This window comes from Poecilia mexicana, unplaced genomic scaffold, assembly GCF_051168715.1.
Source record: "Poecilia mexicana isolate PSO_F unplaced genomic scaffold, ASM5116871v1 scaffold_14, whole genome shotgun sequence".
Taxonomy (NCBI): domain Eukaryota; kingdom Metazoa; phylum Chordata; class Actinopteri; order Cyprinodontiformes; family Poeciliidae; genus Poecilia; species Poecilia mexicana.
In genome coordinates this window covers 29055666-29067368 of record NW_028263383.1, presented here as the reverse complement: position 1 = coordinate 29067368, position 11703 = coordinate 29055666, and the positions used below count along the sequence as shown (strand labels likewise).

Genomic DNA, 11703 nt, shown 5'->3' with positions numbered 1-11703 from the left:
TAAAAAACCAAATAAACAAATAATTAAATTAATTTTTAAATAAGAAAATACTAACTTTATTGCCTAGAATGCAGTAACAGCATTATTTTTAGTGAATTTGAATAAGTGAAGCTAAAACTGTCATTTGAGTTTTGGGGAAAATATTTTTACAGAAAATTATGTCTCTATGTTAAATGCAAAAATGTCTATATATAGTCCAGTTTTGGCTGAATTACTACTTTGACTAGTTTGGGGGTGGGAGGTTGTATGCTGCAGTTAACTATTTTAACTGCAGCATAATTATCAACTAAATTAGTTGATAATTATTTCAGTAATCCCTTCATCATGATTAAACTGATTGATCATTTCAGCCCTAATAAGAAAACATAAACAAACCAAAATGAACTCTGACTAAAGAGAACGTCTGAGGAGAAATCAGTGAAAGTTTAGAATTTAGTTATGGGGTTAAAGGTCAAGCTTCACCAAAACTACATCAGTATCTTCCACTGAAACCCAGACAGAACAGTTTCATAATTTGGATTTGTATCTGATTTCATCTGAGGTAATCAAAGAAATAATCAATCAGTTTCCAACAGCAACCAGCATGGTCAGAACAGGATGAGAGTACCAACCACTGGGTAAAATGGCTGCTCAGGTAAACAGAACCAACCTGGATTTCTGTTCTGGTTCTGTCGGGTCTCTTTCTCTCTCCCATCAGGGAGCAACAGATCCAACAGCTGTTTCGTTGGGCTGCCAGTACCTGTGTTTCCATTAAACATAGAACTGCGTAAATTGAAATTACGAAAATAAATTCACTTTATGGAAACGTGCCAATTTTGACAAAACTCATGTTTTCCCTAAAAAGGCGCTGAGATGAGGTGGTGTTGAAAAATTTGCCTTTCGCAAAACTGCGAATGGGTGTTTTCTATGTTCAATATATGCAAAACCTCAATAAATATATTGTAAACAAACTCAGATATTTTAACCCAGATTGGATTCATACTTGTAAGTAAAAGGTTGTGGCTCCAGATGGAGCTAAAAATCTCTGCAGCTGGACAAATGGATGGCTAAATAAAGCAAACACATGATATGGAGTCATTCAGTGACGACTTTTAATCATTTACAGACTTTGGATGTAAAGTCAGGAACTTCAGTCACATCACATTCACTCTGCTGTGCATAAATACTGTACAAAAATATTACTGTCTCCACTTAAAAACATCCTCAAACCATCGCTGGAGTCAACAAGCAGAATAAATTAAAAAGAATAAATTATGTCTTCTGAAAGATAATTTATAAATATTGAATGGAAGTGTCGAAAAATGGCCGTAAAAACAACTTTTTCTTCAGTTTTGACCCTTTTCAAGAAGCTTTTCCAGAAGCCATGTTCACAGTTTGTAATGGCAGTTCCTTCTCCACCAGAGGGCGCTCTAGCTCCGTGTGTTCAGGCTCAGTTGAGTGCAGCTCGTCTCGCCGTTTCTACAGTCGACAAGTCTGGTACTTTCCGTGTGAAGAGTTGGCCATCTCGTAGAAGAGGACGTAGGCGTTGCTGCTGCGCACCTGGCTGGACGACATGGGGCTGACCCTGCAGAGACACGCGCGACATGCTTTAGTTTTTAATTTATTTCATTCATTTGGAGCTTAAAATTAACATCCCACATTTTAACATAGACAAAAGTTTTGAATAAAAAGGAGTAGTTTGACGAAAAGAACAATCGTGCATAGATACGTGGCACGTTATTGCTTACATCCGGAGGAAAAAAAAACAAAAACGTAGTCGAATCTTTTAACTAAATGAAGCCTGGAGAAGTATGGATTATTAATTGAATGCAGTGCACCACAGGAAAGGGGGAAATAACGCTGGGAAGCAGTTAAAAACACAAGTCAAAAACACTCCTATTCTTTTTTCTTGCTCTCCGCAGACTCGTTGCCATAGCAACTGACTGAAATCAACGCCACTATTGTATGTTTCAGGATTCAACACCAAAAAACACTCAAACATTTACCACACAAAGAACAGAACATTCAGGCCATTTATGTTTTCAGGCTTGATGTTTATCTTTGTGATTATTGATAAGTGATCACTGTGGTACATTAGCTACCTTTGTGGTTAGCTAGTCTAAATTAGCTAATCTAATACAGTAGTGGTTGATAGCTGCTGATGCTCTCCTGATGATCTGTCTGACAGTTTTCGTGTGTGTCGCCTTTCTTCTTTCTTTTTTGTTAACTGAACCAAAACACACCAAATTCCACAGCACATCGACATGTTAAGGTTGTTAAAATCAAGCTAGCATAGCTGACATACTTCCCTCTCCTTTACCATTTTCTTTTTAATTAAAACTTTTTCCTAACCCGATTTAGTTGTTGTAGTGTTGACATTTAGTAGCAAAGCACTGCGTCTCTTTTATATATCACGCATACATTAAAGAATTAGCGCTTTATATTGAAGACTTGACAGCTAAAACCAATGCTAGTCATCATTACCTAGCAGCCTTTTTTTCCTCCTTTTTTACAAAATAAAAATAGAACTTGTTTATCCTTTTCAAACATTCCCTCAAACTTCTACACAATAGGTAAAATAGGGAACGATCTGTGAATTGCATAGCACCATTCAATGACACATTTTATATAATGACCTAATTTTCCTTGATATGTTAATTGTTGATGTGTGGTTTGCAGTTTATGTTTTCATCAAGAGGAATTTGATCTCTCTCACGGTTAATCTCAACCCCATCAACATCAACCTCTCTTTTGCTAAATATCATGTAGTTAGTTTTTTCAACATTCACTGATAATTTATTTACATTATGCGTGCTTAACCTGCTAAGCACACACACACACACACACACACACACACACACGCACACACACACACGCACACGCACACACGCACACGCACACACGCACACACACACATCCACAGGCTTGTAAACACGCAGCTGACCCCTAATTTGGTCGTAAAATTTAAGCTGCTGCAGAGTTTTATGGCGACAATGAGGTCAGCAGCGGGCGCAGCAGGCGGAGGCTGCGTGATCAGCCTGATAAGCTGATACGTGAACCCAGTGAGGTGAGATCTGATACCTGGAGTCGTTGTAGCTGAACCACTCCCCCAGCGCCGGGTTCCTGCAGCACGACGTGTAATGGCCGCCCAGCACGTTCCCCGTGTGGTTGGATACGGCGTACAGGTTGTAGATGGGACGCTCTGCAAGAAGAATCAATTGTTTAACGTGCCGAAAACATTATAAAAACCAGTGACAGACATTAAATTCTGTTGAACGCCATAATCAAAATTATTGGTCAATGTTCGAGTTATTATGAATCAAAATCAGCTCTAACCAGATGAGTTTTAATCTTGATTTAAAGGGTCTCTGTGTTTCAGTTGTTTTGCAGTTTTCTGGAAATTTGGTCCACATTTGTGGTGTGGAGTTTTTCTAGAATTTGCCGGGACATTAGTCCTTTAGTCCTGTAAATAGTGACAGAAGACCGACTTTGTAACTGTCTTCATGTGACTCTGAAGGATCAGGGACCAGATTTGGGCCTGATTTGTAGTTTTTAGCTGTGACAACTGAAGCTTCTTCTCTAGATAGTTTCTGTTTTTGCTGCAGATACTCACCACTGCTGTCCGCTGAAAACTCCCTCAGGTCCAGATCTTTGAGAGGAAAGTCGACGAAGGTGTTCAGTTTGCTCGCTCGGACATTTGAGTCTGAGAAACGCTTCAGGTCTGAGAGGCAAACCGGGGTCAAGGCACAAAAACCGTTTATCTGGTATACTTTTGTGTTAGCGGGAGGATTAGCATTTGCATGCTGCAAAATCGACTGCAAAAAGGATACGAAGTACAAGAACCTGAGGGAACCTCTGGATGCTGAACCTCTTGGTGCATTTTCTTCTGGCTTTGCATTTGTTGCAGGTCTGAGAAAGAAACAAAAGCGTTGCAGGCAGTCAGATTCTGTCTGCAGCATCTTAAAACAGAAAAAGCTGCTAGCTGTTGCCAGGTCTGTTACCGGTCTTTCTTCTCCGTCCAGCACGTCTTCTCTTGTGAAGAGCCTCAAGCAGTCCTTCAGCGTCACTTCACCAGAGCTCTTCTGTAAAGGATCAGTCAACATCCAGTCAGGAAAATTCATTTACCACAATCTCAGAGTATCAAGATCTAAAATGAAGGTTTCAAGAAGAATTTAATGTTTTATTGATTGTTTTTTGCTTTCTGAGAACTTAAAATCATCAACGCCAGGATAGAGCAGTAAAGTGTAGAGCTGATTATTTCAGTAATCAATTATTTTGTTGATTAATCAATTAATCATCAGAATAATCTATCAATTACACTTATGATTAATTAGCTAATCATCAGAATAATCAATGATTCTATGAATTATACTGTCAATTAATCATCAGAATAATTGCTTATCCTATCAATTATTCTGATGATTAATCGGATAAAAAACTGCAACATTCTGCATATTATTTATTTATGAGCTTCTTTTCTAATTTAGAAATACATAAAAATGCAAATCAAGTAATTCAATCCATTTTCTGCATAAAATAAACATGTTATTGTCTAAAATGCAATAACAGCACTATTTTAGTGAGGCTTGACATTTGTGGTAAAGAAAGCATCTAAAGCTCAGTCAACCCTTCAAACATAAACTGATTAATCATTGATAGCAAAAGTTGCTGAACAGGATTTTTTTTTTACTGAATTTGAACCTGGTGAAGGAAAATTACTAGATGAGTTCTGGGTAGAAAATATGGCTTTTTCAAGTCTGAATACTCCAGTTAATGATTAATCGTTTACTAAATTAATTAATCCGATTAATCGTTTCAGCCCTAGTAAAATAGTTGCTGGAGTATCATCATTTGGGTTTTCGTAGAAGTAGCGTTTTAAGCAGAAATCGGGTTCATTTCAGGTAAGTGGTGCTGAACCAGAATCTGATTGGCTGGCAGGTTGTGTCTCCTCACCTGTGCGATCGGAACCGATAGATCCCAAAACGGCTCGAACACGGTGGAGCGGAAACCACAAACTGTGCAGGTCAGAGAGCTTTTCAGCTGCCCTGCAAACAGATCTGGAAGGAGGCATGTCAGAAGTCAAAGGTCAAGTTCACTGGAAGGCAGTCATGTTGCTTCACTGATGTTTCAAAGACTCTTACCAACGACTCTGCTGTCCTCTCTCTCCAGGTACATGTTCCACGTCCGCCGGGCTTTTTCTTCATCACTGCAGATCAAATAATTGAGATTTAGCAGAAAAACACAAGTGAAGCTGAGAAACCTCTGGAGCAGGGGGTCGGCTCACGGGAGGTGGTCGATGTCTTGGACCGACACCTTTCGCCGGATCGTGGCCCGGTTCACCTCGTTGTGGAGGCCGTCCAACAGGAAGCGCAGGAACTCCTGGGCGTCCTGCTGGCTGCAGAGAAAAATGATTTTATCCAATCTGACAACTTCTCTCACCTGAGATTTAAGGCTTTCTGAGAAGAAGAAGAGAAACTTACTTGCAGCCAATAAATTTGGGGGCAAATTTCTGAATCTGGTTTCTGAATTCAGACGGACTGACGGCCTCGTTGTTCACAGACGTCCACAGATTCTGAGTCAGCTTTGCAAACTCTAAACCAGAAAACGAAAGCAAGACAGGAAGAGAGAAAAATGTTAGCGATTTATTAGTAAATCAATCCTTAGCTTCACAGTCCAACAGGAATCATCCCAACATAATCCCAAACTCTGCAAATGAAATCCAGAGAACATGGAGCGGATCTCTGCATGTTTACATATTTAGGAAGAACCGGAGGAAACAAAGAGCCCATCCCGAGTCCCACAGGACCAAAAGTATCTGCTGCCAACATTTCCACGGTCAAAATCAAATGTCCAAATCAAACAATCTCAAAACAAAATATTAATACTCAGCAGAGAAGGTCACTGGGAGCTTCGGTCTCTGTCATGAATATCAGGACAAATTTAGATTCAACACAGATTACGTGTTTTAATGGGGGCCGGGACTTTGACACGTTGATTTTATAAATTATTTGCATTAATTTAAAAAACTTTAACAGAACTAATCACTTTTTCTTTGTTTAGGTATGAATGTTCCACCATGAACATTTGTGTTCACATGTTTCTGGTACATCCGTAAATCTGACGCACAAGTAACATTTACAAACAGCCTGAAAAGAACCAGAACAGATTAAAACAATACATATATTTGCTGTTGAGCTCATATGTCTATTTATTCAATAATTTAGCAGGAAAAATTGATTTTTGAATTGAAAATGTTGCTTATTTTGTAAATGTATAGATTTGATTTATTGTAATTGATGAATTACAGACATGTCCCTCCTCTAGTTTTACTAAAATGTCTCCTGAGGTTCGTCCGCTGACCTGATGTTCCCACCCTGAGCCCAGGATGCGTAGCGTGCCACTACAGGTGATAAACGTCCACTGGGCTCAGATTACATCGTAAAAATGACACATTAAACACCGCAGCTTTTCTGTGTCGCGTTCGCTGACTGAGGCTGGAAGGATTTGGGTTTAACAGCTGAGTGATGATGAGGGAGTGTAAAAACATAAAGTTTACAGGTTGAGACCTACACTTAACCCAGAAACCGTCTGAAAGCTGATAACGCAGCGTTCGTCACGCAGAGGCTCCGCCCACCTTCCATGAGCGCCGTGTTGGTCCGGTGGTTCAGCTCCATCAGGTGGAAGTTCCACAGGCAGTAGTCTCTCAGCTCGGACGTGTTGCTCAGACACTGCAGGATGGAGTTCATGAAGCACTGGAAACGAGAGCAAACGTCACCACGGATCCAGTCTGAGCTGCTGGTTTTACTGGGAGAGACGCTGTGAGGCTGGGAGGCTTACCGTGTTGCCCAGGTTCCTCAGTCCCACTAGGCCCTGTGGACTCTTGCTCTGTTCACAAACAGAAACATTCAAAATTACCACAGACATCAAAAACCTACATTTTTCAGCCTGACTTCAGCTTTAAGATCTTTTTGGTTCTTTTCTTCTATTTCTCGTCTGTTACAGAATTTATTTCTATCAAGTCACTTTCTGAGATGTTTCCGCCTACTTCGTGCTGTCAGATAGGTTCTGTTTAAGTCTGGTAGTAATCACTACAAAACCACAAAATTTATTTTTGATCTAGTTCCTACAGCAAATATCAGTAACACAGTAACTAACTAACTAATGTACAAGACACAAATAATCAAGCGTTATCGTGTTTTAGTCAATAAAATTTTTATTTTCTTATTTAAAAAATTAATTGAATTACTAGATTACTTGATTTCTTAAATTTATTTCGAATGTATAAAATAATCTTAAGTGGCTAATTTTTCAATTTTTTGCTACATTACACCCATAAATATATTTAACGTGGGAGGCCAATGCAAAATGATATACAACAGTGAAGTAGAAAGAAAATTAGACAGAATTAAAAACATTTTCAACTGAAAGGTGCGGTGTGTAAAAGTATTCAGCCCTCATTCAACCAGTTGCCTTCAGAAGTTTCCTGATGACTGCTGAAGACTAAATGATGTGTAATCTAATCTGAAATGAAATATTTTTATGTTCATGGTTCTAATGTGACAAAATATGGAAAAGTAGATATTTTTATTTTTTGTTCTATTTCAGATCCAAGCTCCCTCTGCAGTTTCTAACTGAATACTTGGTTTCTGCAGCAGCAACAGCAGCATTTTCTATTTTTATGCTGCAGTCCGAATCGTACGATGAGGTCAGATGAGGTCAGGTGATGTGATGGAGGGTTCCATCAATCAGATGGAGGGGAGTCGGGTTCTGGATCTGAGGTCACGGGGAGGATAAAGTTCGTCTCTATGCAGACGACATCGTGGCATTTCATCATGTTGTCATTATGAAACGCAACATGTCTCCATAGTTTGATTCATCCAGGCCTTAAATGACCTTTTCCTTAAAACACTTCCTATTCAGTCTAGAGGACAGAAAACTGAAATGTCTGAGCTCCCAGAGTATTTTTACATAAATAAGCTGCAAAGTATCACTAGTTCATATTAGAAATTTTCAATAAATCAACTTAATAAATATTTCGAGGGAGGATTCTGGTGGTATTTCTGCTATGAAATGATGCATTGTGGGTAGAAAAAGTACTATAACTTTACACATTTTCTAATAATTGAGTACTTTTTATATTACTAATATCCCAAAATATGAATACATGACACCTGACATGGGCTTAAATGTTTTATATAACAGTAAAAAGCTATAAAACAGAGATTAAATTAAAGAAAGAGAAGAAAATAAAGGTTTTTGAGCCCGCCCCTAAACATTGTAGCCCTGCGCTACCGCCACAGGAATCAATTTCTACAGTCTGGGTCTTAGACGCTTCCTGCTAAAAAAAGTTCAGTTCCCAGAGCCGCTTACATAACCTGAAAATGAGTAAAAACATTTTTATTTTTATAATCAACACCCGCATTTAGTTTCATTAAGCCACCCTGATGACCTAATATTGACAGAACAGATTGTTTCGAGGTGATGATGTTCCAGTGGGCGATGACATGCGGCTCAGTCATCACTTCTGTTACATAATAATACAGTAATGAGCTGACCGAGCAGCAAAACGCATCAACGCCTCTGCTGACAGCTGGAAATGTAAATATGTTCACCTTTAAACTGGGAATTAAGCAGCAGCAGCAGCGGCTCATGTATGGAGGGCTGAGCCTGACAAAAGTCCAGATAACAATAGAAATAACGTAAAGGCTTGAGAATGTGATTAATTAAAAGAACTTTTCAACATATTTGTAATATTCGTTTATAATTTTCCAACAGTATTTATGTTAAATCATCACTATTCTTTCTTTTTTTTTTTTACTTTTTAACATATTCAGTATTTATTCAATGTAATTTTTTGTGACATTTCATTTAAGTAGTTTTTATATATTCTGATTTTATTCACTTTTTAAAAAATTATACGTTGGTTTATTTTATTTGCAGCACATATTTTAGATCAGTTAGACTCGGCCTTAAAAAACCAGCATCGGTCAATTTCTACTTATTACTGCTATTAATGCATGTATAATCCTAGATAACTCTGGTTTAAATCAGTCTCTGCAGTCTGGAAGCAGACATATGGTGTGGGTCCAAACCAGCAGGACCGGGCTCACAGGAAGTGATGCGTTCAGGTGAACTCTGTGCACCGGCTGGCAGGACTTCAGAGAGCCTGGGAACATTCTGTGCTGAAATTGGCATCCTGCAGGCGTGCAGCATGTGACGGCGGCGGTGGCAGTGGCCTCGCCTTGGCTGAGGGTGTAAACACGTTGGAGTGGGCTCTGGAGACCCAGCTGAACCCGGGTTTTATCGTCTAGATGTTTACACGGTAAACACAGAGCGACACGGTTCAAATGAAAACGCAGGAATCCAAGGAATCTTAGAAGAAAACAGCAGAAAGTGAGGAGAAATGTGGATATTTCCAGACAAATCCTCCATCCTGAAATGTTTTCTGTAAATTCATGATGGATTTTCATTTTTAAATCACTGTGGAAATCCATACCGTTTGAGAAATGACTCATTTTTAAACATGATTCTATTTCAGCATCTTTAGGTATTTTTCTCTTTCATACAGAGATTTTTAGTAACTGACTACATAACTCATGTTATTTAGGAAGAGGCTCATTATAAAGTTAAACTATGAACGTTTTTGATGAATATTTTCAGGAAAATTCCAGCTGCAACTGTTTGTTTTATACAGTAATGCAGATTTGTTCATGAATATTTTGATTTTAGGGATGTAAATAACAATTATTTGAGAAATTGATTATTCAGATTTTTAGGTATTTTTCTCTTTCATCCAGATTTTTTTTTAAATGAACTATACACAATTAGTTTAATTCCTTTTTTAAATATGAAAATAAACATTTTATTGCCTAAATGCAACAACATAGTTATTTCAGTGAATTTGAACCAGGTGAAGTTAAAGCAAAGATTTTTATCTTATTATACGCACTTTGTTCAGTTTTGACTTAATTACTGCTTTAAATATGTCTTTTTTCCCCAAGTTTGTATTTTCCGGTTAATGATTAATTGATTAGTTGATGATTATTTCGATAAACGATTAATCACGATTAAAACCGATGATTATCTCCGTTTCCTTCGGTCCTAATATTAGCGTGGAGTTAAATGAAAACTCTCCGGTCTCGGTTGAGGTTCTGGTTATGTAAGAAGCTCCTCGGGTCGACCTGAGCCCGACACCTCCGGCCCACGTAAACAGAAATATGTGCTGACTGCGGGCCGGTCCTGGTGCCAGCAGAGTCCTGCTGCGTGAACGATAAGGTGTTCTTCCTGAGACGCGCCGCTTATCAGCAGTTCTGCTTCCCGTTACGCAACAGCCCCACTTGATGCAGCCGTCTGCAGCTTTTCTCCCAACACCCGATCCGCTCCGCATGCAGGACGCCCGGCTCAACTTTACCGTCATTTCTACACACTCATGCAACATGCAGTCAAGACTCAACTGTGTTTGTCAATTTAATCTCTGTGGAAAATTATTTACACCTTTACAGATTCCTTCTGTTTTTAAATGTTGCAGATCATCAAATAAACTTTAATATCAGAGAAAAAGCAGCAGGTAACTAGGAAAAAGCGATTTTTTTTTTTTTAAATGATGATTTATCTGGAATCAGCAAAAGCAGGCCCAGATCATCACACTACCACCACCGTGTTCGACTATATAGCTGTAGAGTTGTTGCATTTTGAGATTTCTTCGCTTGCTTCATGCCATGTTTTTATCTTTAATGCAAATTTTATATACATTTTTAACCGTTTTGTAATAAGTCTGTTAACGATTAATCGATTAGTTGGCAATTATTTCAATAATCAATTAATCATGACTAATCATTTCAGGTCTATGTTGTAGCAGAAAACAGTGATTATTTCTGTGCAGCTGTTTTCCTTTAATGCATTATCTCAAAGCATACTGCAATCAGGCAAAACATTATGACCACTAGCAGATCTGATCAGGTGACCCTGGAGTTTAACCTGCTGCAGATGAAACTCCAGGAGAAAAACCAGTCAGTGTCCACGCTGGTCATAATGTTATGCCTGAATGTTACACGTGATTGCTTCCAATTGTATTATTATATTTCATGTGCAGAAATGCTCAAATCTGATTAAAATTCAGAAATTTATAAAACATAAGGGTTAATAAAAATATAAATTCTTCTGGAAGAAAACAAAAATTGATAACTCAAAACTGATATTTGCGGAGCAGAATGAAGTTAATCTGCAGGAAAAACACATTAAAACATTTTTTCAGAGAAAAGACCCGGATGTGGACTCACCTTGGCCGGGTTGATGATCAGACCCATGAAGGTGTTGACCAGCATGGAGCGGGACAGCTGCTTGCGCCGCAGCTCCGGTTCGTCCAGCGGCAGGCCGACGGGGTGTCCCGGGGCCGTCACCGTGTAGGAGTGTCGCAGAGACGGCATGATGCTACTAGCTCTGTCGGGTTGCTGGTTAGGGTTTTACTCTCCGGTGTCGGTCGGCTCTCAGGTGTCGAAAGTGACAGGGGCGGCGCGCGCCTCAGATTTTACCGAGGAACGCGAACGGCCCCGCCCACTCTGAAAATCCACCGGTGATGCCTTCAGGTGCTGTCGGAAATACAGCGTTCATGGAGAAGTTTAGTTGGAAATCATGCCATAAAGGTACAGAAAAATCTAAAATATGTCTTTAAAAGCTACTTAAAGTAAAGATAACAAAAATTGGCATTAGATTGATATATTCTGA

General features: G+C 39.0%; 1 protein-coding gene across 1 annotated transcript; it reads right to left on the bottom strand.

Annotated features, from left to right (window-relative positions):
• Positions 1-1069: 1069 nt before the first annotated feature.
• Positions 1070-11491, bottom strand: LOC106929091 (ubiquitin carboxyl-terminal hydrolase 2-like). Its single transcript, XM_015005762.2, has 12 exons — positions 11259-11491; positions 6817-6864; positions 6614-6731; positions 5460-5571; positions 5264-5374; positions 5121-5185; positions 4933-5036; positions 3981-4061; positions 3810-3888; positions 3593-3700; positions 3061-3181; positions 1070-1564 (listed from the first exon to the last, which is right to left on the bottom strand). Exons 1-12 carry the CDS (start codon positions 11403-11405, stop codon positions 1459-1461), a joined length of 1200 nt encoding a protein of 399 aa, XP_014861248.1. The 5' UTR covers positions 11406-11491; the 3' UTR covers positions 1070-1458.
• Between the last annotated feature and the right edge of the window lie 212 nt (positions 11492-11703).

Bases quoted from the DNA above. Each gene is read 5' to 3' on its own strand.
- LOC106929091 (XM_015005762.2), bottom strand. From the start codon at position 11,405: ATGCCGTCTCTGCGACACTCCTACACGGTGACGGCCCCGGGACACCCC. The intron at 6,732-6,816 runs GTAAGCCTCCCA...TCTCGTTTCCAG, and splicing joins TGAGGAACCTGGGCAACACG to TGCTTCATGAACTCCATCCT. The intron at 5,375-5,459 runs GTAAGTTTCTCT...TTTTCTCTGCAG, and splicing joins CCCAAATTTATTGGCTGCAA to CCAGCAGGACGCCCAGGAGT.